Source organism: Bubalus kerabau, chromosome 8 (genome assembly GCF_029407905.1).
Source record: "Bubalus kerabau isolate K-KA32 ecotype Philippines breed swamp buffalo chromosome 8, PCC_UOA_SB_1v2, whole genome shotgun sequence".
Taxonomy (NCBI): Eukaryota; Metazoa; Chordata; class Mammalia; order Artiodactyla; family Bovidae; genus Bubalus; species Bubalus kerabau.
The window spans coordinates 118,504,687-118,531,389 of NC_073631.1; the positions used below are offsets into that span (position 1 = coordinate 118,504,687).

Sequence of the window (26,703 nt, forward strand, 5' to 3'; positions counted from 1 at the left end):
AGTTGCTCCTGTCTCTTCTCTACTGGTGTTAGCTGCTATCGGTGGAAAGAATAGCCTTCCACCCACACTTCAGCTGCAGCTTGTTTCTCTCTGACTTAATCCTGCCCATTTTGGCCCATGACCCAGTTGAACAGGTGGATCTTGTGTTTGACTCTCCTGTGAAGACTCATTGCAAGGTTGACTTGGAAATTTAAACAAAATCAGCAACTTGGTACTGGTGTTGACAGTGAAATGTTTAAAAGTAAGTTGTGCTGAATTTGTGTCTTGCTAGGGTTTCCTGAAGCAGCTTGGCTGGCTGGCCAGTAATGACCAATCCATTATTCAACTGTTTATTGACCACTTATTTTGTTTTCTGCACAGTGATAGGCACAAGCTACAAAAGCTTAACATTTGACAAGTGCATCACTGGTTTCTAAAGCATGTTCATGGCTGCCGAGAGGGAGGGAGAGATAAATTAGGAGTTTGGGATTAATATATACACCATATTTTATATATATATAAAATAGAATATATATTATATATAGAGAATCAGACATGACTGAAGTGATTTATCACACACTACATGCACTTAAGTTTTCTATTCAATTAGAAGGTATCATTTACAAGTTTTATTTATTTGGCTGGTCCGGGTCTTAGTTGTAGCACAGGGGATCTAGTTCCCTGAGCAGAAATTGAACCTGGTTCCCCTGCATTGACAGGGCAGAGTCCTAACCACTGGACCACCAGGGAGTCCCCAGGTATCATTTTTTTACTCATTAAATTTCCTAAACACTTAATTTAAAGCAGAAGTTGATGGTGCCTCTTCAATTAAGGAAACACTGTACTATTTTAGTTGAATTTTACTTATACCCTTGTAAGTAAAAGAGTCATATTAATGAATCAAATCTTCTAATTTTCCACGTATCCACCTAAGACATTGACCAACAGGAGAGTGATATCAATGGCTGACAGCAATCAATCAATCAGTCATAAAGCACGATCATGAGAACAAGACTTGTCAGTCCCTTTTAATTTTCTTCTCCAATGGAGTGACTGTTTTATTTGCTAGATGTAGTGAAGCAAAAGACATGCAATATTTTGATTTTCATGAAGCATTTAAGTTTTATATTTTGAGTAACATAGTCATCACCAGATATGAATATAAAATATATAAAATTATAATAGATATAGTATATATAATGTACATATATATACATGTAAAGCCTCTGAGTATCTTTGTTCTAGATGTCACAGCGGCATAAGGTAAGGGGGGGGTGGATAAATGACCCCTACATGGTTACACATCTTGATTAAGGCTTTTCCTTTCTCTTCATCTGAAGAGCCAGTGGGGTGAGAGTTTAAAATCATTAGGATTTTCATTTGAAGGGGACCTGAGAAAATACAGTGAAAATAAAGGAAAATTAACCTAGTTCATTCTGCTGCCTTCTAATATTTGTGAGACCAGATTGTTATAACAAATGGTCAGTTAAAATACACGTGTCTCCCTCTTCCTGGGTCAAGAAGATCCCCTGGAGAAGGGTGTGGCAACCCACTCCAGAATTCTTGCCTGGAGAATCCCATGGACAGAGGAGCCTGAAAGGCTACAGTCCATGGGCTTGCAAAGAGTAGGACATGACTTAGTGACTAAAAAATAACAAATCTAGCTTTATATACTTTATATCCGCCTTAAGATAACTTAAAAAAAATTAAGTAGACTGGTCTATAATCTCTAGACATACTTTGCCCTCATTTTCTATACACAGGCAGTATATTTATCAGCTCCAGCTCTGCCCACTTTTGATTCCTAATAACTAATGTCGTCAGCATCTTACATTCTCCAAGTTTCTAGCATGACATTAATGCAAACTGCCTTCAGAAATTCAATATGTCAACAGCAATCTCACTCAGATGGAGCAAAAGCAACCTGAAGAAAATGTGGACAGAGATAAACAAGAAGTATCTTATCCTCTTCTTCTGGACGAAGCTGCCCCATAATTTCTGCTTTCATTACTGCCTGCAAACAGTGAGCCCAGGAATATCAGGTCTTAGCTCAAACGTTCCCTTCTACCAGGATTGTGTTCAGACATGTACAACCTTAATGCTCACTTTCATTGTGAAGAAGAGATGGGGGCGTGTGTGCGTGGAAAGTTGCTCGGTCGGGTCCCACTCTTTTTGACCCCCATGGGTGTAGCCCACCTGGCTCCTCTGTCCATGGGGATTCTCCAGGCAAGAATATTGGAGTGGGTTGCCACACCCTTCTCCAGGGGATCTTCCCAATCCAGGAATTGAACCCATGTCTCTTGCGTCTCCTGCATTAGCAGGCGGATTCTTGGCCATTATGCCACCTGGGAAGCCCCAGTCTACTTAGTTCTAATTCTGAAAATGTTCAGAAAGCCAGAGGCAAAGATCTCAAATGCTGATTTTGTAAAGGACACTGTTTGTCAGACCAACTTGAATTTTCTTCGACAATAGAGGTTATGAGAAGAGCTTAGAACGAGTATGGGGCATTTCAATTTTAGTGAGTTTTTGGCCTTTAAATTCTGAATAATGCAAGTAGGTCCTGGTAGCTTGTGAAACATTTGGGTTTTACTAATAGGTTGATTTACATCATACCCACACACACAATGATTACACAGGGGTTAGTAAGAGTCAGGACACGCCACAGGGCTGGATCCCCTGGGGCAGTTCTGAAGTTCAAAAGGGCTCTGAAAACAGAAGGGCTTTTGTTTGGTACGTGGCAAACTTTTTGGCCGTAAAACCCTACCTGAACCAATGTGAGACTATTTTTAGTCTGTATCCTACTTAGTGTGAGAACTCCTGTGTTTCACTGCAGAAACGCTACCGCGATTGATTACAGCGCTGCTCTGGCCCCTGCTGCTGTTACCCGATGGGCTACACCCGCACCATTTCCTTTCTAAAACCCCAAATCCTAAGTTCTGAAAGGCAGCTGGAACTAAAGGCAGTGGATGAAAGATTGTAGAAAAGTATTAAATAGTTTCTCTTAGCTTTTTTTAAAAGGATGAAGAAGGTGCAAATGAAATGTATGAAAGATACTAAATTCCCAGAGATAGTTTGCATGGACTTTTGAAAAACTTTTTAAAAAATTTATTTGATCTTATCTGTTGCATGCAGGGTCTGTTTTTTGTGTTTTTTTTTTTTTTTAAGTTATGGCATTCGGGGTCTCTTTGAGTTACAGCGTGTGAACTCTTAGTTGCCTGCATGTGGGATCTAGTTTCCTGACCAGGGATCAAACCCTGGGACCCTGGAGTCTTAGCCACTGGACCACCAGGGAAGTCCTTGGCCTCCTTTTTTATTTCATACAATTAAGATTTTTTTGAGAAGGTCACCTGGTCTAACCCCTTCATCTCACTAATGAGGTAGCGATCTCCGGAGGCTATGTGCTTTGCTTAAGGTCCCATATTTCAAAAACCAATAGAGGACATTGAAAATGATTTTCTCAGTCACTTATTACTGCAAAGTGAAAGTGAAAGTTGCTCAGTTGTGTCTGACTCTTTGTGACCCCATGGACTATAGTGTCCATGGAATTCTCCAGGCCAGAATACTGTAGTGGGTAGCCATTCCCTTCTCCAGGGGATCTTCCCAACCCAGGGATCAAACCCAGGTCTCCAGCATTGCAGGCAGATTCTTTACCAGCTGAGCCATCAGAGAAGCCCTATTGCTACAAGGCACTCCCTATAAAATGGCCAGGTCCAACTGCAGAATCAAACATCTGTAGCCTTTTAGTTTGGTTCTGTGCAACCCCTGAGTTAATGAGAAAACAACACAAAGCAAAATAAATCACTGGGTTCCGCCTCTTCCCCAGTGGGTGGGGCGAGGGCTTGGCTTAGTTGCCATCACACCTGCAACCTGGGGCCAGGCACCGAGACCTGGGGCACTGCGGTCAGGGCTTGGGGTTTGGCACCTGCTCAGGGCACCTGCTGGGTGACAAGCCAGAGGCTTGGTGCAGGGGCCCTTCACAGCGCACTGAGGACTTGTCACCTCCCTGGAGCTCGGACAGCCAAGCTGGGTATATGTAAGAAAGTTCATGAGGCTGCAGGGAAAGCAGAATTCTGATTGGATCTGTTATACGTTCTATATAAAAAGATGCAAGCAAAGCTTTGCTCATATCTGAGAGCCTGGTGGACACAGGTCAGCCCTACGTCTGCTCATGGCCACCCCCAGGGGCTGACACAGCCTCTCCATGGCTCCTTGCTCTCAGCACTTGGTGAGGATGGCAGGTTACCTGCACGGGCTGAAGTGGCTTTACACGTTGTATTATTGTTTTACAATTTATTAACATTTTTATTATTTTTTATTGAGGTATGGTTAACGTTCAATGTTGTGTTAGTTTCAAGTGTACAGCAAAGTGACTCAGTTATACACACCCACACAGAGGATGAGATGGCTGGATGGCATCACCGACTCGATGCACACGAGTCTGGGTGAACTCCGGGAGTTGGTGAGGGACAGGGAGGCCTGGCGTGCTGCGATTCATGGGGCCGCCAAGAGTCGGACACGACTGAGCGACTGACCTGAACTGAACTAAACACACATAAATATTCTTCTTCACCGTCTTTCACATTGCAGTTTATTACAAGATGTTGAGTATACATCCCTGTGCTACACAGCAGGCCTTTGTTGTTAATCTGCTCTATGTCCAGTCGCGTGTATATGTTAACCCCAAACTCTCAGTTTATCTCTCTCTACCCCTTCCTTTCCCCTCTGGTAGCCATGTTTATTTTCTATGTCTGCGAGTCTATTTCTCTTTTGTAAATAAGTTTAGTTGTATCATTTAAAAAATATTTTTTCACAAATAAGTGATATCATATAATATTTGTCTTTATCTGTTTGGCTTTTTTCACTTAGTATGAAAATATCTAGGTCCATCCAGGTTGCTGCAAATGACATTATTTTTGTCTTTTTTTTATAACTGAGTAATATTTCATTACATATATATATAATATGCACATATATATACATACACACACACACATACACCATGTATTATCTTAAGTTGTACGATCTTCACAGAAGTTTTGTAATGAGATGGGGAATGACCCTTAACATGTATTGTACCACACTTCATTTCATTGGTTATTTCGTCCCAGAGTACTTCAAAGAATCCTTGAGTTTAAAGAGCAGCTAGCTGTTCAGGGGAATTCCCTGGTGGTCCAGGGGTGAGGACTTGGCTTTTCACAAGGGTCCAGGGACCCCTGCTGGGGGAACTAAGATCCTGCAAGCCATGCGGCTTGGAAATCACTGCCCCCCTTCCCCACACCACCAAATAAAGAGGAGCTATTCATTTCTCAGCTTTCGTGAAGTATCTTTTTCAGCAAGATAGGCAGGGTTTAGTAGTGAAATGAACACAGAAGGAAACCAAATTTGATAATAGACTTTGAATGACTGCATCAGTGTTAGATCAAGATCTTGTGAAATTCACGATCACAAAGCACAGTCACAAAGCAAAGCGTGTTTTGTTCTGTTAATAGGTGAACGAGAATTCTTTAAAAAGATGATTCATTTTATTCATTTATGTTTGAGAATAATATTAATGCAGTAGCATATACACAGAACTATGTGTGTGTGTGCACACACAGGCACACACAGAAACACATACACAGGGAAAGCCCACAGTTCCCCTGGAGCAGCGTATGACTGAGCATTTGGAGACCAGTTCCCCTGGACTGGCTTCTGCTCTGTACCCTCAGCTGACTTTGAGTCTCTACAGCTGGATTTAACCTTTCCTTATTAATGCCAAATACCAATCTGGAAAAAATGCAAAAATACATTTGCTAAGATGTACCAGGCTTGTGCAGTGTGTGTGGGAGGGACCTCTTCAAATTCCTACTCTGTTGTTCGCCAGCCTTGTGCTCTTGGACAAATTCTTTTTCTTTTTTAAATTATGGAAGTATGATAACACATTGACAGGAAACCAGGAAAATACAGAACAAAGTTACATATAGTTCCACTATATATTACAATTCCATTTTAAGTAGATAAAGATTTTTAATTGGAGTTTCAGTATCAAAGCCTCAAAAATCAATAGAATGAATATACAGAGTTGTAGAATGATAAAGTAGAACTGAAAAGCACTATGAACCAATTCAACACAATTAAGATTTATACAGTTTTCACACAATAGTAGGATAGAAATTCTATTCAAGTTCCCATAGACTATAGACTAGGAGACACTAGAACATATCCAGGGACATAAAGCAAGTCCAAAAATGTCATGGTCTAAAGGTTTTGAAACCATACCGAATCTGTTCTCTTATCACTGCGGAATTACATTAGAAATTTGAAAGTGACTTGAAAATAATCCATATACTTTCAATTGCAATGTAACATTTACCAAGAGAGACCTTGACTTAGCCATTGAAAGCTTCAATAAAGTTAGAAGACTGAAAAAAACACAGAGGGTGATTGCAGAGAAGAAAGCATTTAAATGAGAGACTAATATCAAAATGAGAAATTAGCATCAAAGGTCCTTCAGAAACCTCATGTATTTGAAAATTAAACGGCTCTTGGACAGCTTCTTTACCTCTTTGGAATTTGGCTCCCTCATCTGTAAAGTGATGACAAGGCATCTTCAGAGGGTTCTTGAAGTTTAGGTTCAAGCAAGGTAGACTTGAAGCGTCTCCAGCATTGTTAACACTCTCACATCTCTCCATTGATCCCACTCCTGAGAAACGTCCTTCTCCAGTTTTCTTCTACACGCGGGCAATAGTCTCACCTAAAGAGGCAATAAACTCTCTGCTGAAGGGTCCTGTTGATTTCCGTTCATCGCCCTGACCCTGGAGCCCAGTGAGTCTGTGCGGAGGAACAGCGGAAGGAGCTATTAAATGCTGGCTGACCATTTAACTTTTCCATCTGTGTAAAGAAGGCATTTCCATATTCCAAAGTTGCAGACGAGGAAACTGAAACCAGAGGTTAAGCAATTTGTCCAAGACAGCAGAGCTGGTCTGTGGTGGAGCAGGGCTTGTTAACTGAGCGATTTAGGACTGGCACGTATAACCATGGGCTTCCCTGGTGGCTCAGCTGGGAAAGAGTCTGGCTACAGTGTAGGAGACCACCTGCAATACAGGAGACCCAGGTTCAACCCCTGGGTCGAGAAGATCCCCTGGAGAAGGAAATGGCAGCCCACTCCGGTATTCTTGCCTGATATATCCCATGGACAGAGGAGCCTGGCAAGAGTCAGACACGACTTAGCAAGTAAACCACATATGTAACCATAAAAATCCATGGAAAGGTTTCTGGAATATCTTGTTATCTTTTGTGTTTCCTCCGTTATTTTCCAGTGCCTTCTATCCCATGGACAAAATAGCAAAGGCATGAGACTTTCCTGGCAGTTCAGTGGTTAAGACTCTGCTTCCACTGCAGCAGGGAATGGGTTCAATGCCTGGTGGGGGAACTAAGATCTTGCATGCCCCCTGGTGGTCAAAATAGCAAAGGCAACTACAAGACGTGGTTTTTTTTTTAACCTACTGGTCGATCTCAGCCCAACCAATTGAGCTTGAGAATTTACATCAGTTTTCTCTCTTGTCAGCTGTAGGGTTATGAATAAAACTGCATCGCTATGAGGTTGACTACTGCTATGTGATCACGCTCAGTTGTGTTCGTTGTTTTGTGACCCCGATGGACTGTAGCCCACCAGGCCCCACTGTCCATGGGATTTCCCAGGCAAGAATACTTGAGTGGGTTTCCATTTCCTCCTCCAGGGGATCTTCCTGATCCCACATCTCCTGTATTGCAGGTGGATTTTTCTTTTTTTAAACCAGTGAGAAACCAGAGAAGTTAGTAAAGACTGTGTAAAAATGCCTCTGATCTTCTGTCTGCTTGTATATTACTTGGTGAGGTGGGGGTTCTAAGACCCAGGAGGCATGAGCTGACTCCGGTTTCAGTGAAACCCTTGCAGTTTCTTCGTAGAAGCTGCGTGTTTGCAGGTACTGCCGAGCTTACACACCTGCCGCCAAAGCCGGGGTGCTGTTACCATTTCCTGAGTGCTTACGAAGTTCCAGGTCCTGTTTCACCAACTGATTAAATCTTCACACTGTTCATGGCTGACTTGTTCCCCCCTGTTTTATAGATGGAGGCATTAAGTTTCAGAGAGAATGAGAAACTTGTCCAGTGTAACTCAGATTGTAAGTGGCAGAATCTGAACTTGATCCCATGTCCACTTGGCTTCAAGATCTCCATCTTTAATTGCTCCTCACACAGCCTCCTGTGAAAATAATGCCCAGAACTGCCGTGGTGATGGACAAGCTTTTCTCCTTTCTGGAATGAAAGCCTCCAGGAGACCTTCCTGACCCAGGGATCGAACTCGCATCTCTTGCATTGGCAGGTGGATTCTTTACCACTGCCCCATCTGGGAAACCCAGAGGTTCTATTTGAGTCCCCCGTAAAGTGCTATTATTGTGTCGCTGGCGATGTGTGCTCTTAGATTTGCATCCCAGAGCGGAGGCTTTGCAGGATGAGGACAAAGCCTGGCACAATCTACTCTACTGCGGGGTTGTTCTCCCTGGGTCAGGGGGCGGGGAGGGTAGGGGGACAAGTCCAAGAGCTCTCAAGCTGCCTTAAGCCCTTGCTCCACGGTTCGATTAAGTTTTCTGCTTCAGTATTACTCTCTTCCTGCAGTAGTCATGAACTAGTCAGCGCCTCTGGCAGCTGTTCAAACCTTAAAAAAAACAAGTCCTCTTCTCCCCTGCACCTTTGCCTTCTGCACCCTGCGTCGAATATCCCATTTCCTCAATAGCTGGCTCAGGAAAACAGCCGCTAATTTATGATGATCTGTGAGCCCTTAACCTTCCCAGAGCGTTTTACAGTTTTGAAGAAATGGAATCTAGAGTTTCAGGCAGTGAGTCAGAGAGCAATCCCAGCATCGCAAGCACTGGGATATTAACGATGCCCTTCTTACAATGCCGTTTTGAGAATGACGGGGCTGATTGGTGCCCCATCTGATTTCTTACCTAATACTTTTATGACGGAAGATACTTTGAGTCAGGCCAACTTCACTTGGAAGTTTGACCTGGGATCATGCTGATGCTGAAGCTGAAGCTCCAATACTGTGGCCACCTGATGCAAAGAGCCAACGGATTGGAAAAGACCCTGGTGCTGGGAAAGACTGAAGGCAGGAGGAGAAGGAGACGACAGAGGACAAGATGGTTGGATGGCATCACCGACGTGATGGACATGAGTTAGAGCAAACTCTGCAAGATAGTGGAGGAAGCCTGGTGCTGCAGTCCATGGGGTTTCAGAGTCAGACGCAATGAGGGGCTGAACAACAACATCTCTCTTAAGCTGATCTTGTTGTCTTCATCACCTCTTCCCTTCTTCCATTCCTTAAGCCAGTTTTTTTTTTCCTAAGAGCCTCTGGATTAAAAAAAAAAGATAGTTGTAAGGCAGACTGACTGGTAAAAACTGGGGCCTCTGATAGGGTGTGTGCTCGTTCAGTGACCAAGTCAGGGATTGTCGACGTATTTGTGTGAGACACAGCAATACATGCAGGCCAGTGACAGAGCGTGTGGGTGACGGATCACTTATGACTACAGCTCTCATCTGGTCCAAGCCAAAATTTCGGACACAAGATCTGACAAGTACAAATAAATTTATGAGACAATGGAACCAAAGAATTGAAACTGGGATGCATGCCAGACATATGACAGCTGAAAGAGCCAGAAAGATAACCGGAGAGAGGAGACTTGCGGGGCAGCAGGAAGAGTCTTGACATTTCTATATTCCTGTGTCATGGGCAAAGACCAAGATGAATAGCCCAAAGACCCACAGCGCCCCTTCCTAACAGAACAGGGAATTAGTGATGCCCTTTCTACAGCACTGGAGCAAAAAAACCTGTGCACCCGCTCCACTCCCGACCAGCACTTCTAACTGCTTCTCAAGCATCCTTTCCTGGATGTCCAGGAAGTGCCTCAGAGGGAACTCTGATCTTTGGTCTCAGTTCACGGCCTCATGATGCACAGAACCATCCAAACTAAATATAGTGATTTTTTTGTCTTCCTCTTCCTCACTAAAAAATCCAGCTGGCCCCTGAGAGCTTTTATTTCTACATTTCTATCACTGCAATGTCTTTTCTATCTCTATTGCCATCATGATCCTCTGTTTTAGCTGCTTATTGGTTCCCTAGTTGATGTCCTTGCATTCCATCTCCTCCTCCCTATTTTTCCCAGACACGCACACCAGACACACACACACACACACACACACACTGTCCTCCCAAAACACTTGGCATATTTATTGTCTAGAATAAACTATGATGCCCCACAATAGTGCTGAAAGTTTTCCTTAGTTTAATTTCAAACTCTTCAAACTTCATCTCAGTCCCTGCATCCTGCATTGACTTATACTGGACTAGTCATTTCCTGAAATAAGCCTCTGTGCCTTTGCAAATGCTGTTCTTCCTTTCCCACTTTTCTCTGTTTTATTTTTAAATGTCTCTTTCTCTGTGGAGCTTGTCCTGGCTCTCCTGATCAGAATGCATCATTCTCTCCTGGGCGCTCCCTACATTGTCCCCACTCGATTCTAGCATGTTCAAAGACTAACGTGTCTACACCCCTCCTCGACTCACCCTCACAGGTGTTATCTTTAGACCCCAATCACTTAGCCCACTGTCAGCATCTGAAAGATACAAGTGCAAGTGTTGCTCAGTCGTGTCCGACTCTTTTCGACCCCATGGACTGTAGCCCACTAGGCTCCTCTGTCCATGGGATTCTCCAGGCAAGAATACTGGAGTGGGTTGCCTTGCCCTCCTCCAGGGGATCTTCCCGACTCAGGGATCGAACCCAGGTCTACTACACTGCGGGCAGGTTCTTTACCGACTGAACCACCAGGGACTTGCTGATAAATGCATAAAGTCAGAGCTGAAATCCAAACTGAGGGAGTTTGGCTTCAAAGTCTGTACTTCTCACCATTAAAGACTATTTAGCTTTGAATCACAAAATTTTTAGCACCATGACAATGAAGTGTCCTTGGTCACAAGGGACAGCTGTTAGGAGACATGAATGATTCAACAAAGCTCATCTCCACTAATGCAAAATGTCTCAAATCTTAAGCATTACTGAGGGCAGGTCAGTCCTTTTAATCCCTTAGTTATAACCCAAGTAGCTGGACTGGAGCTGTGTGATGTGGCCACAAAAGTCTAAGTTTAAGAGAATTACTAATCAAGGAAAAGAAGCCTCTGAGAATCAGGAGAGTAATGATACCGAACACTTTCCATGTTATAATGCCTGGTATTTTTATAAGCTAACTTGAAAACTCAGAAAAATCCCTCCTTCTAGATTAGGCAATGAAAGCTTAGAGACATTAGGTAACCTGTGCAGACACATATTTAAGTTCCTGAGATGAGATTTGGACACAGTTCTGAAAGACCTCAAAATTTAGACTCTTTACATACATCAATAAGCAAGCAAAATTAATTTTATACATTTTCTGTTGGTACAAACTATTACAACCAAAAATATGTGGATTAAGAATATGACGTAATTTTTATTTTAACTGATAGCTATTTCTTATCAGTTATAATTACTGGGAACACAGAGAGCAAATGCTTTTCTGCAAACTACTCCTGCTTTGAATTCATCTTGCAACCTTGATAAGTAAGAAGCACAAAAACCAGTAAGATAAGACTGGAAACATTGTGACGGTGCTTCCGGTTTTCAGGGACACGTTGTTGCAACCAGAGTTTCTGCCAGATGAAAAGAAATCCAGCAGGCATGGGCTCTCACTTTGCACCTTCTTACCTGTTACTGTTCAGATAGAAACTCCTTTTTTTTTTTTTATTTTTAGGCTTCCCTGCATGTGGGATCTTAGTTCCCTGACCAGGGATTGAACCCGTGCCTCCTGCAATGGAAGCATGGATTCTTTTTTTTTTTTTTTTAGTTTATTTTTGTTTATTTATTTTTGGCTGCACTGAGTCATTGTTGCTTTGTGTAGACTTTCTCTAGTTGCACCAAGCAGGATCTATTCTCCAGGTTTGGTGTTTGGGCTTCTCTTTGCAGTGGCTTCCCTTGTCGAGCGCAGGCTCTAGGAGGATGGGCTCAGCAGTGGTGGTGCACGGGCTTAGTTACTCCATGGCACGTGGAATCATCCCGGACCAGGGATCGAACCCAGGAAGCATGGATTCTTAGCCACTGGACTGCTGGCTGAGTGCCAAAGAATCGATACTTTTGAACTGTGGAGTTGGAGAAGGACTCTTGAGAGTCCCTTGGACTGCAAGGAGATCCAACCAGTCCATCCTAAAGGAGATCAGTCCTGAATATTTGTTGGAAGGACTGATGCTGAAGCTGAAATGCCAGTACTTTGGCCACCTGATGTGAAGAGCTGACTGATTGGAAAAGACCCTGATGCTGGGAAAGATTGAAAGCGGGAGGAGAAGGGGATGACAGAGGATGAGATGGTTGGATGGCATCACCGACTCGATGGACATGGGTTTGACTGAGCTCTGGGAGTTGGTGATGGACACGGAAGCCTGGCGTGCTGCAGTCCATGGGGTCGCAAAGAGTTGGACACGACTGAGCGACTGAACTGGACTGAACTGGGCTGCCAGGGAAGCCCCTCAGGTGGAAATTCTATAAGTTTCCCTGCGCATCTTCTCCTGCCCAAAGGGACCAAGTCAATAGCCAGTGAAGATAAGTTGAAATGGTACAGTCTTGCTTCCTTTATTCTCTTATATTAATAAGTGTGTGCTGTGATGCTTCTAAAAAATGTTCTAGAATGAACATCAATAAGGAAAGGAGAGGCCCTGGGAAGGCAGCTGCTCCAAAACCTGTTGCTTGTGAGATTGCACAATGGCAAGAAGCATTTGGGCCAAGCTCTTGGCAGAACGTCCTGTCCAGATTGCCTGGCGTCCAGTTCTACTACTCAGCAGTTTCATTCCCATTGGCAGAAGAATTAGATTTTTATTGGATGCTACTCAGTCTCGAGAACATATAGTGATTGCCTAATGGGAGTCCTTGGGCATTTGTTACTGGAAATAGAAGACATTCAAGGTGAAGAGCTCAAAAAATTTCAAAGTGTATTTGAAATTCTCAAAGGACAGGATTGTTCTGAAGGACTGAATGTTGAGATTCCTTCTGGCTCTAATATACACTGAACCTCTTGCTTACCAAATGCTGGCTTTGAACAATTTAGCATCTCCCTATTTTGTCGAGAGGGCCTAAAGAAAGTGCCCAGAACAAAATTAAAGTTTTCCTGGCTTCCCTGGTGGCTCAGCCGGTAAAGAATCCGCCTGCAATGCAGGAGACCTGGATTTGATCCCTGGGTCGGGAAGATGCCCTGGAGGAGGGCATGGCAACCCACTCCAGTATTCTTGCCTGGAGAATCCCATGGACAGAGGAGCCCGGTGGGCTACAGTCTATGGGGTTGCAAAGAGTTGGACAGGACTGAGTGACTAAGCACATATCTTAATTGAAAAGTACAAGCCTTCGTTTCCTTATTTGATTAAGAGAGGTTTTCATAATACCTCCCTCTTGGGATTATGACGATTAAATCTGTGATGGACTGAAAGTGCTTTTGTGAGCTTTTGCTGTCATCCAGCCTTCTCCCTAAGAAATGGCTGGGAAATAGTTCCAGATAAAACCATAATACTGTTTGGCAGAACAGAAGACCTCATTAGAGTGCATTTCTCCAGACCTCAGCTATAGACGCTGACAGCATAGGTGCTTGATTCTGATGAGAGTCATAAAGATGCACCTGTCCTGAATGAGAAGATGAAGCAGATTTGCACTGAAATTGGAAGGATGAGTGAGCTCTGAACAGAATCAGGAAGGGTGGAGAGCATGGGGTAGGCAAAGAAGAATGTTCTAGACTGCAGAGCCTGCGTGAAGACCAGACCATAGAGAGGGTTTGGTCGGTTGTCCGTCGTGCCCAGACGTGTCAAGGATGTCTAGTGAGATGAGATTAGAAAGGTGACTTGGGGGACTTCTCTGCTGGCCCATTGGCTAAGACCCCCGGTGCAGGTGGCCTGGGTTCAATCCCTGGTCAGGAAACTAGATCCCACACCCCGCAGCTAAGAGTTCGAATGCCACAACTCAAAGATCCTGCCTGACGTCACAAAGATCCCCAGTGCCACAACTAAGACTGTGCAGCCAAACTGAAAAAAACAAAGCTGGTGACTCGGGAACAGATCATGGAGGACCTTGAACGTCACCTGAGGGCTGGGATCAGCTTCTCCAAGAGGGAGTCGCTGAAGATTGTGGGGAAAGGAGACAGACGTGAGGGACAGAGGTCCTGGGTCTCACCAGGTTGCTTCTCCTAGCAGCGAAACTCACCTCAGAGATGTCTTGGGTGGGGAAAACATGGAGGTAGGCTGGCCGGTGGGTAGCTACGGAGTAGTTTAGCAAGAGTGACAGAGGAAAGAAGCAGAGGGGTAGGTATCAGGAATGTGAAGAGACTGAATGGACAGTGCAAGAGGGGAGGCGGTGGAGGACCAGTTTTCCGGTCGAAGTCACTGCCGCGGGTGCAGGCAGAAGAAGCAGAATTGATCTGAATAAAGTCAGTGTTAGTTGCTCAATTTGTCTGACTCTTTGTGACGCCATGGGCTATAACCCACCAGGCTCCTCTGTCCATGGAATTCTCCAGGCAAAAATACAGGAGTGGGTTGCCATGCCCTGCTCCAGGGACTCTTCCCAACCCAGGGATCAAACTAGAGTCTCCTGCCTTGCAGGCAGATTCTTTATCATCTGAGCCTCCAGAGAAGCCCCTGGTGATTTCCTTCCCAGGCTTGTTGTTTTAGGTCGGTTATCAACTCAGCGCGCTCCGGCCAATCAGCTCTAGCTTGGACCATTTTGTCCCACTGTTGCCAAGCCCTCTGGGAGGTCCATTGACTGCAAGGACAGACCCTTCCTCTTGAAGGAGGGTGCCAGCTACTTTCAAAGGAATGGGCCCTACTTCTGGGGCACTCTTTTCTCTATTTGCATCCTCATGGCAACAGAGAACACACTGATCGTTCTGCCCACAGCCTTGCAACTTAAGATTCATAGAGCCACTGGCTGGGCAGCTTTTCAGGATAGCCTTTCCTTTTTGTGTTCTTTTTCCTTCTTGGCCCAGCAAGACTAGTTAAATGCAGGAAATGAAGATCACATTGTCTGAGTGTGCCCTGACTAAATTCCATTAGATTGACAAGCTCTGTAAGTCCTGATTATTTTAAGTTGTCTTCGTATGCATAAAAATGCATTGTAACCAGCATCAAACATGTTTATTAAAGGTTCATTGGAGAGTGATGCTGGCTTATCCAGACCTCAGGAGAGTAGTTATGAGACAGTCCTGTCGTCTGCCATGGAAGAGATGCTGAATTCTATACAGGAAGACTTCCTGTTCCCACGTTTCTGTCCCTTTAGGAGTAGGGGGATGGAGGAGTAGGAAGTCATTGTTGGGTAGAAACATAGTAAAGAGAAGCCTCTTTCTGTCACGGGAAGTCAACTAAAAAGTCCTCTCACTATAAGGAGAGAGTAGAACTTTGTAAAGTATATTGGAAGGAGCAAACCTTAGCAATACAATTAACAGAGATTGTACTTGAAGTGCCTCTTACAGAATGGGAGATTTGTTTCTCTGTGGGTGTTTCGGCCTTTGTCAAAAGGGATGCCATCAGTCTCTGATCCATAGGAGTTTATGACCTCAGAAGAATAACAGAGAATATGCTTTGATATATAGAAAAAAACAGTGAAAACACTAACACAGAAATCACAAGGAAGGTTCGCCTTTATTTGCTTTTGATGATGACAAGAAAGCAAGTAAAAACAAATGTTATGTGTAATTGAGAGGCTTAACAACTGCTGATGACTTCCATTTATTTAAGAACCTTTCACTGAGTGGCCACAAAATGTCAGAAGTGCCCGATAACCCAAAGACATAAAATTATCGGAGACATACTTCTACTCTTAGGCTGGTGTACCAGGGGCAATGGAAGCGCAACCGTTGTGATGCCATCAGATAAGCGAACACGTGGACGATGTAGAGGCTCTCGGAGTCCAAAGGAGAGTGCGACGACTCTTTCTGGAAGCTGAGGGAGAGCTTCAGAGAAGGGGCAGAGCTCCACCTGGGTCAGCAAGGAAGAGGCTAGAGGAGTGAAAAGACGTGGAATGAGCGACCGTATGTGGTTTCATCAGGAGAATGACGAATGAGGCGGAAACTGTTGTCATTCTCCACGTGCGGGATAAGTTGCTTCAGCTGCGTCCGACCCTTTGTGGACCACTCTACTGTAGACCTGGAGAAGGAAACTGCAGCCCACTCCAGTACTCTTGGCTGGAGAATGCCATGGACAGAAGAGCCTGGTGGGCTATAGTCCGAGGGGTCCCAAAGAGTCGGACACGACTGAGCGACTAACACTTTCACTACTACAGACTGTAGCCCACCAGGCTCCTCTGTTCACGGGATGCTTCAGGCAAGAATAATGAAGTGGGTTGCCATGCCCCCCTCCAGGGGATCTTCCCGACCCACGGATAGAACCTCCCCCCCCTTTGTCTCCTGCATTGGCGGGTGGGTTTTTTACCACTAGCGCCACCTGGAAAGTCATTCCCCTTATGCTCATCAAATACCATTCGCCGCAGGTATGGGTGCCATATGCTTCTGAAGACATGGCGAGGCTCCTCAGCAGCCCAGGGGTGTGGTTTTAATAGTCTAAGCTAATCAAATGCGTCAATCCCCCTCACCAGTGGCTGCTTTTGGTATAAGCTGGGGTTACTACGAGCTAAACTGTCTCCCCCAAAGACATGCTGGAGTAGTCCCCCCAGTACTGTAGAAGGGATCTTATTTGGAAACAAGGCCTTTGCAGATGAGATCAAGGTGAGATGAGGTCATTAGGGCAGGTCTCAATCCAGTGTGACTGGCCTTATAAGAAGAGAACACCAGGGACTTTCCTGGTGGTGCACTGGTTAAGATTCCACGCTCCCAGTGCAGGGCGCCCCGGTTCGATTCCTCATTAGGGAGCTAGATCTCGCACGCAGTGACTAAGACTCTGTGCAGCCAAACGCATGCGTGCTCAGTGGCCTCTGACTCTCTGCCACCCTACGGACTAGAGCCCACAAGCCTCCTCTGCCCACGGAATTACCCAGGCAAGAATACTGGAGTGGGTTGCCATTGCCTCCTCTGGGGGATTTTCCTGACCTAGGAACCGAACTCGCATCTCCGGCATCTCCTGCATTGGCAGGTGGATTCTTTACTGCTGAGCCACCTGGGAAGCCCGGCACAGCCACATAAATAAATATTAAAAAAGAAGAGAATGCCAGGTGATGGTGCAGAAACAGAGGGAGAGCATGGCGTTGAGACGGAGGCAGAGACTGGAGTGATGCATCTATAAGCCGAGAACACCAGGGGTTTCTGGGAACACCGGGGCTCCTCCTCGAGGCTTCGGCGAGGACTGGTCCTGCTGACATCTCAATTTTGACCTTCTGCCCTATCAGGAGATGATAAATATCTTTTGTTTTAGGCCATCAAGTTTCTAGTACTTCCACAGTGATGTCATCCAACGGTTGAATTGCCCTGGAATTTCTGGATTTTCTTTATATGGAATAATAAAATTTGCTCCTGTGCCCCCTGAAGAGGTCTCTGTTCCCCGCGTGTGAAAACACCTTTACTCAAACATCAAGGGTTAGTGGGGTTGAGAGGACCCATTTGAAGTCAGGAAGTCTTTTGCTTGCTACCAGCTGCTGGCCTTGGTCGCCATTTCCAGTAAGTCCTTTGCAGAAGGGACACTCCCTGAAAAGGGACCGCCTTTATTACTGCTGCTGCTGCTAAGTCGCTTAAGTTGTGTCTGACTCTGTGTGACCGCCTAGACGGCAGCCCACCAGGCTCCTCCATGCCGGGGATTCTCCAGGCAAGAACACTGGAGTGGGTTGCCATTTCCTTCTCCAATGCACGAAAGTGAAAAGTGAAAGTGAAGTCGCTCAGTCGCATCTGACTCTTCACGACCCCAAGGACTGCAGCCTTTATTACTAGCCAGTTCCAAATCCCACTAAGGGTTCTTCCCTGGTGAAGGTGACAGGGCCGTCTATGAGTCTTGAGGTCCTCTGGCCTCCTCGTCCCAGAAACCCTCTCCTGCCCCACCCTCTCCACCATCGAGTGTTTCTCCATCCACCCTCTGGGATTCAGCTTAGGCACCGTTGCTCTGAGAAGGCTTCACTGACTCCTAAGACAGGTGTAGATGCCCTGTTTGGCTTTTCTTTTTTTGGCCATGCTGTGTTTTCTTTGCTGTGAGGGCTTTTCTCTAGTCGTGGAGGGCAAGGGTTACTCTTTAGTTGTGGTGCTCAGACTTCTGCTATCTCTCACAAGACTCTAAAGTCTTATGGGCAGAGGGACTTCCCTGGTGGTCCAGGGTCTAAAACTCTGTGCAACTAAAGATCCTGCGTGCTACAGTGAAGACCCAGTGCAGCCAAGTAAATAAATAAATAAATATTAAAAAAAATGTCTTAGGGGCAAAGACTGCAAATGTCCCACTTACTGTTTCATGCCCCGTCTAACGCAAGGCCTGTCCTATAGTAGGCACTTGATAAATATGTGTTAAGGGAGTGAAAGAGGTTGCAGTGCTGACTGTCTGCAACTTAGAGTTTATCCACAGAATTCTGATGAGGACCCCGGAACAGTGGGGTTGGCCAGGGCTTTGGCAAAACACAAAGGAGGCAAGTGAGCCTTTGCCTCCAGCCTTGGGGTGCTATGCATCCCCGGTGGCTCAGAGGTTAAAGCCTGAGATGCGGGAGACCTGGGTTCAATCCCTGGGTCGGGAAGATCCCCTGGAGAAGGAAATGGCAACCCACTCCAGTATTCTTGCCTGGAGAATCCCATGGACGCAGGAGCCTGGTGGGCTACAGTCCACAGGGTCGCAGAGTCGGACACGACTGAGCGACTTCACCTACTTACTTTGGGGTCCTATACAGGCTTTCCTCCACACTCCTCACCTTTCTTTTCTTCCTACCTTCTACTTCTCTTTCTAGGTTCCTCAAAAATTTTCTAGATCTGGGCCTTATTTGACCTGAATAGGTTAAGGAAAAAAAAAAAAAGGGAATCATCATGGGTTATCCCATGTGATCAAGTAATCTACCACTACTTCTCATACGTAAAAACAGTTTAAAAATGCTTTTAATACCAGTTAAACTGCATGGAACTACATCTCCAGAAGAGTCCTAAAAAGTAAGGTCAGGAATACATGATAGGGAGGGAGGAGGAAGCAAGTGGGACCTTCGTGACCTTCATAACATAGTTGGTAAGTGGTGTGTACTTCGGTCCAGGTTCCAGGAAGATCTTTTGGACATCACTTCACCTTTGATATGATCCTGGTGTAGTGTTACCCTGATTGAAGGTCAATCACCCCTTAAAGCTGTCGGTGCATTTGTTGCACAGGTTTTTCTTCTATAGAGGAAAGCATGCAGTGTTCTGACAGGTGTAAGAATTCTAACGTCAAGTTTTTTTTTTTTTTTCTTTATTCAGAAAACATTTGGGTGTTTCCGGGAGAAGGCAATGGCACCCCACTCCAGTACTCTTGCCTGGAAAATCCCATGGACGGAGGAGCCTGGTAGGCTGCAGGCCATGGGGTCGCTGAGAGTTGGACACGACTGAGCGACTTCACTTTCACTTCTCACTTTCATGCATTGGAGGAGGAAATGGCAACCCACTCCAGTGTTCTTGCCTGGAGAATCCCAGGGACGGGGGAGCCTGATGGGCTGCCGTCTATGGGGTCGCACAGAGTCGGACACGACTGACGCGACTTAGCAGCAGTAGCAGCAGCATGAATGCACCAAATACTGTGCTGCGCATCCTTGTCATCAGTGGGAAGACATTCAGGAGCCGTATCTAGCGGAGCCTATAGCCTGCTATAGGAGTACAAATAAATATATATACACGGTATAAATTTGCTCCAAATGTTGTGAAGCAAAGCAATAGATTGTTGAGATAATGAGTAAGGTGCGGGGGGGGCGGAGGGGGCACCTAGCAGATGAACAGGGACAGCTTCCCTGAGAAGGTGACATCTGAGCGGAGACTTAAAAAGATGAGGAGTCAGGCTTCGGGGTCAAGTCCACGGTAAGTCAGTTAGACGAGCTCACAGCCTCTCTCGCAGCAAGGTGGGACGTACGGGCAACGAGGCCCCGCTGCCAGCACTAAAGATGGCGGGCGGCCGGGGGGCGGGGACAGGGCGTGTCCTCGTAGTGATTGGTCAGGCGGCGGTGGGCGGGGCGTCACGTGGGCCGGCGGCGAGCATCCGGGCTCCCGGCGGCGGCGCTGCGGAGGCTCCCTGGAGCCCGGCGGCTGCGCGGGGCGGCGAGCGGGCCGGCGATCGGGGGAGCCTCCCGGGCCGGCAGCGTGGGCCGAGCATGGCGGGCTCCCTGCCTCCCTGCGTGGTGGACTGCGGCACCGGGTAAGAGCCGCGGGCGCCCGCTCTGGCCCCGGCGCGCCTGGCGCCTGCCTGCCCCGCGGCCCGGCCCCCCAGTCTCACCTGGGGTGCCCCGGGCCCGGTTCGCGGCCCTCACCTGTCCAGGGGCCCCCTGACTCACTCACCTTGCTGGGGAGGAAGCCGAGGGGAGACGTGGCCTCCCCGCCTACTCCCCGCGCTCGGCCGGGGCTCCTCGGGACCCCTCCGCCTCTCGGGGGTGCCGGCTGCGCACCCCGCTGCCGTTCCCTCGCCTTCCGCCTGCCTCACGGCGCCCCTGCCTTCTCTTCAGAAGTGGCCCTCGTCCTGGGTCCCCAAGCGCATGCCATTTCTCCTCGCTGATAGGGCTTCTTTATCACTTACTTGTGGGAGGTTTTTACAACCGTCTCCCAAGTTGACATCTTTAAAAAAAAAAAAAAGATTGTTTTTTTTTTGCAGCCCACTCCTCTTCCAGTATTGAATGGCTCAGTCAGGCTAAGGTCTTGCTTTAGTTTGCCTAGAGTTGCCTTTGCATTTAAAAATGTTAAAAAGGCTCCATTTTGAAAAAACAGAAACATCTAAAATGTGGGAAAGGCTGTTGGTGGTAGTATAGTTTCTATCTCTCCCCTACCCCGCATCCCCCAGCCCATTACTTGTGGGCCATGATTGCTTCTTTTGATGTTGAGATATGCCAGAGATACCCTTCGGAAATCTCCCGGTCCATACCAGTGGCCCAGGCTCGGCTCATTTTTAGGAAGGTGCTCGCTGAATCCATTTAGGTTTTGGTTTAGAAATTCAAGCTTGCCTGCTTGCACTGTAGGTAAAGTGCTTAATAAAATAGCCTGGAAGTAAGTTTAGCCTCTTAAAAAGATTTTTCAAGATGGGATTTTAGTCATTTTTTGCCACAGAATGAATATTCCATGGCACGTTCACCTTAGCCTCGATTCTTTGTAGAGAAATGCACTCGGTTTAGTTTCCTTGACAACCTTGTGGGGGTGTCTTCCTTAATTTGCTACAGTCCATCTCCTACGGATTGTTCTTTCCTTTTGCTGCAGAAAAAGGAGTGGTTACAAGCTGGAAAAAACTGCCTCTTTGCATGTATTAATTTTCCTTTCAGAGATACACACTGTACCAGAAGTTTTGGGGCTTTTTATTTCAGTAGTTGTTTCGCTACCCAGAACCTGAGCCGAAAGCAGTGTTGATAGGAACACCCCCCAGGTACTGGCTTCCTTACGTGTCCCCTTCTCCAACCATCTAGTGTTCACCCCACACCCACCTGAGGTCTGGTTGTGTCAGGAGAGAAGGCAGCTGGTCAAAGAATCTTTCATCCCCACATTTGCACATGAGGTTTTTGTGGTTTTGGTCTCATAAAACTGTTGAAATACAAAGCATTTCTTGATAGAAGCAGTAAAATGTGCCCACAGGATTTGTCATACCTTTAATAATAGTAAGCTGGGAGCCTTACTCATCGTTCTTGCTATAAATATCAAAAGTGTGGTGCTCAGTTATGACCGTTGGAGGTAGGTGGTATCTCACGTGGTGGTATAACTTCAGGATATCTTTGTTTTCTGGCCCCAAGTTATGTTATTGTCTTCACGCTGTTGTAGGCTTTGTGTCAGGACTTAGAAATAGTGGCTGGGAATCCTCCCAGTGGGTTTCACATGGACATAGTCTGTTGTGGAAACGGTGATGGTCAGTCAGGAATTTCCAGTGTCCAGTGTGTGGCCAGGAGGGGGAGCCTGGAAGAGCCCAGGTTTATTTAAGCATATTACTGCTGCTTATATTTCCTGCAGAGCCAAGTGATTTTGGATTGACCTTTAGCTCAAAATAGGATAAAAAGGGATAAAATGCAGATAAATATAACTAGGACCGAAGAAAAGAACGGGCCTGGAAAATCACCTTAAACTGTAGGCCCGTTGTGCAGCTGGTTTGGTCTCAAGCTTGGCCTTCCTGTATGACAAGACTATGAGAGAGTCATCCTCAGTTATGTAATTCCTGTCATCAGGGAAGAAGAGAAATACCTGTTTTTCAGGTGAAAAATCTTTTTCTTGTACTAAATTCTAAAAGGAAAATTCACACTGATAGTGGGCATTTATGATTGAGTAGACAGTATACTAAATGGTGCTTTTTTAAAATAGCAAATAAATTTCATCCAGGGAGCCTGGCCTCATCTAATAAACCCTGAGACCAGCTTGGTGAGCACAGGTGTTCAGGGGGCTGGGATGACATGGACCACGGCTCTGCCTGCTCCACTTAAGTGAGTTACTGGGCTGCTGAGTGTTCAGAGAACAGTCTCACTTTCCTAACTGAACTTACAGTTTTGAAGATTTTTGTATTCTTTAGACTTGTTTTGAGAAATTTCAAATCTACTGAAAAGCTGCAAAAAGAGTATCAAAAAAATGCTATATAGTCTCCATCCAGCATTCTAACTACTAACATTTGCTTTACTGTTCTTTGTATACTTTATACATTATTATCTTTCTGAACTGTTTGTGAGTTGCAGCCATCCTGCTTTTTACACCAGGGTACTTCAGTATATCCTTTCTGAGAACATACAATCACAGACCAGTGATCAGAACCAGAAAATGTGACGTTTATGCCGAGTGTTATCTGCTCTGCAGTCTGGATCCCATGAATGGTCTCGCTGTGTCTCTGGACGCTCAGCTCTCTGCCCTCATCCAGCACCGTACACCGTGTTTGCTTGTCATCATGTCTTTTTAGTCTCGTTTCCCTGGACTGGCTCCTTAGCCTTTTTCTGTCTTTCAGGACGTTGGTATTTTTGGCAGCCAGTTGTTATGGATAATGCTCCCCAATTTACACTTGTCTGGTGTTTCCTTACAGTAGACACAGGGTGTGCGTTTTTGTCAGGGGTACCAGAGAAGTCATGTCAGAGCTTCTTAGTGCAACAAATCAGCTTTATTGAGAAGTAATTGACATATTACATTGCATGAATCTAAGGTTACAGCATGTTGATTTGGTGTGTTTGTATATTGCGGAATGATTATCATATTGCATTACTCACACCTCCATCCTGGCATTGTAAACACCCTTTTCTTGTGATCTAAGATCCACTTGTCTTGGCAACTTTCAAGTATATAACAATACAGTGTTGCTAATATCATCTCTGTGCTGTCCGCCATCTCCCTAGAACTTAACTCCTCTTATCAGGAGGCTTAAGGCCGTTGATGAAGTTCACTTGGATCATTGGATATAGTGCCTTCCACTAGATTTCTCACTGTGTGGTCACCGTTTTCCCCTTTGTAATTCATGTCTTTTGTGGAGAAAGGTTACGAGATTGTGTAAATACCCTGTTCTGCCTTAAAACTTTTCACCCATCAGTTTTAGTTTCCATTGGTGGTATTCTTGTTCCAATTGATGATTACAGCGATGCTTGCAAAATTGTGTATGTATTTTAAACTCAAGTTTATCTACATTTTTTAGTTAACATTTTACAAAAAGGGTGCACTTTCCAGTAACTCCCTTTTATCATCTGTGTGGGTTACGGTTCTCAAAGAGTTACTTATGTGATTCTTACTACATTCAATGGTTCATGATTTCTTACTGCTGTTCCTTGTTTTCATGCTTCAGCTGTCCAGTAGTAGAAGCCCCATTCAGGGTGTTTCTGGTCATCTTGAGACATGTCCCCATCAATTTTTGAGCATTTTGTTTTTATCAAAAGACTGCAGTGAAGTCAGTGCTGTGCATTTGTCTTTTTTTGCATTTTTTTTTCTGGAGCATCTCTGAGACAGGTTTTTAGAAGTGGGACTTCTGAGTCATAAGGTCCTTTTGCCGGATCGTGTCAGATCCCACCCCAGAGTGTGTGTCTTCCCCAGCGATGTGTGTCAGTGCTTACGTCTTCTTACAGACTCATCTCTGTAATTGCTGAGTTAAAGAAGTTTTTTTTTTTTTTTTACCAATCTGGAAGGTGGGAAATGATATTGTTTTAATTTGAATTTCTTATTATGTGGGAAGATGAGCGTCCTTCCACGTGATGAAGTGGCATCTGCATTTCCATTTTCTGTCTTCATTTCTCTAGCCCGTTTTTCTGCAGGCCTTTGGCCTTTTGCTGCTTTAGTTTTGGAAGCTCCTTGTGGATTAGGGTGTGTTGAGGGTCCCACAGGCCACCGCCAGGTTGAGAGATTTGCTAGGAACAATCCCAGGATGACAGTGAAAAGGTAAACGCAAAAACAGCCAAGGAGAAAGGTGCGTGGGGCGGAGTCTGGGGGAGCCAGCCGCGGGCATCCCGAGTCCTTTCTCAGTGGAGTCACTGACATCCAGTGTGACGTATGTGAGACCCTGTTCACTGGGGAAGCTGCTTAGAGAGACGCTCAGTGCCCAGAGTTTCTCTTGCGGGGCTGGTTGTGGCACCTTCCGCCTGGCACAAACCAAAATTCCAGCCCCAGAAGGAAAGGAGGTGTTCAGCATCCACTGTATTTGGGGCATGGTGGGAACCCTCCTGAAATCTTAAGTTTCCAGATGCCAGCCCAAGGCCAAGTTCAGTTCAGTCGCTCAGTCGTGTCCGACTCTTTGCGACCCCATGAATCGCAGTATGCCAGGCCTCCCTGTCCATCACCCACTCCCAGAGTTCTCTCAAACTCATGTCTATCGAGTTGGTGATGCCATCTAGCCATCTCATCCTCTGTCGACCCTTTCTCCTCCTGCCCCCAATCCCTCCCAGCATCAGGGTCTTTTCCAATGATTCAACTCTTCGCATCAGGTGGAGTTTCAGCTTTAGCATCAGTCCTTCCAGTGAACACCCAGGACTGGTCTCCTTTAGGATGGACTGGTTAGATCTCCCTGCAGTCCAAGGGACTCGCAAGAGTCTTCTTCAACACCACAGTTCAAAAGCATCAATTCTTTGGTGCTCAGCTTTCTTCACAGTCCAACTCGCACATCCATACATGACTACTGGAAAAACCATAGCCTTGACTAGATGGACCTTTGTTGGCAAAGTAATGTCTCTGCTTTTGAATATGCTATTTAGGTTCGTCATAACTTTGCTTCCAAGGAGTAAGCATCTTTTAATTTCATGGCTACAGTCACCATCTGCAGTGATTCTGGAGCCCCAAAAATAAAGTCTGCCACTGTTTCCACTGTTTCCCCATCTATTTCCCATGAAGTGATGGGACCGGATGCCATGATCTTCGTTTCCTGAATGTTGAGCTTTAAGCCAACTTTTTCACTGTCCTCTTTCACTTTCATCAAGAGGCTCTTTAGAGGCCAAAGTTACAAGCAAACTTTCACCTTCACCTTGGTAGGGAGAGCAGTCTGAGGCCTCCTTCCTGCATACTGAGGCATTGGCTCGTTGTGATATAAGTTGCAAATACATTTTCCCTACGTATCATTTGTCTTTTGCCATGCAAAGAGTTTTTTTTTTTTTTAAGCAGTAGGTTTATTTATCTTTTCCTTATTGTTAGATTTTGAATCATAGTTAAGATGGGTGTTCCCCCTCCCCATTGCCAGATTTTATATAAATCGCTGTTCCACTTGAAATTTATCCTGGGATGGGGTATGAGGAATGGACCTCATTGGAGCCAATTCTGCCTTCTTTCCTTCTGGTTGCCCTGTTTATCTCAGCCTCATGTATGAAAAAAAGCATAACAAAACACTGCTTGAAGATACCGCTTTCATTGCGTACTGCATTTGCCTCTGCAGTGGTTTATTTCTGGATTCGTTTTGGGTGCCTGAACCTGTCTGCTTCTGTGGCAGCATCACTGAGTGTAACTCCTGAGGCTTTATGACTTCATATGTGATGAGGTTGGTGTCCCAGCACCTCATTTTTAAGAGTATAAATGACTCTTAACTTTATTTGATAGTAAATCATCCAGAAAAATAAATCCCTATGTTCACTGTAAAAAATTATTATTGTCAGGTAATATTGTTTGGACTTTTTAGTCTTTTTTTTGAACTTTTTATTTTGTTCTGAGGTATAGCCAGTTAACAGTGTTGCTATAGTTTCAGGTCAACAGCGAAAAGACTCAACCGTACACCTCGTTAAAAAAAAAAAATTTTTGTTTGGCCGTGCTGGGTCTTAGTTGTTTCACCTGGGGTCAGTTGGAGCATGTGGGTTGCTCCCTGAACAGGAATCAAACCCAGGCCCCCTGCTTTGGGAGCACACAGCCTTAACCACTGGAGCTCCAGGGAAGTTTCTCCACCTCCTTTTGTAAAAAGTGTTTTCCAGTCTGTTCTTCCTTATTATTTCTCCAAATGGACTTTACATGCAGTTTCTTCTTTTAGTCCCTGGGGAAAACTGCTGATGGTATTTTGATTTGGATTGCATTAAACTCATATGTTAATGAGGACTATTATATTTATGATACTGTCTTCCCATCAGAGAATATGGTGTATTCTTTCCATCAGTTCAAGTCTGTTTTGTGCCT

At 45.4% G+C, this 26,703-nt stretch overlaps 2 protein-coding genes across 3 annotated transcripts in view; one reads left to right on the top strand and one right to left on the bottom strand.

The window, feature by feature from the left end:
• Positions 1–26,703, bottom strand: part of XRCC2 (X-ray repair cross complementing 2) — a 120,079-nt gene that overhangs the window by 59,817 nt on the left and 33,559 nt on the right. The window lies entirely within an intron of this gene.
• Positions 20,171–26,703, top strand: part of ACTR3B (actin related protein 3B) — a 73,320-nt gene continuing 66,787 nt past the window's right edge. For both annotated transcript variants that reach the window (XM_055591341.1, XM_055591346.1), the window contains exon 1: positions 20,171–20,332. In XM_055591341.1, the coding sequence (XP_055447316.1) occupies positions 20,289–20,332 (44 nt within the window). In that variant the 5' untranslated portion in view covers positions 20,171–20,288. The remainder of the gene's footprint in view (positions 20,333–26,703) is intronic.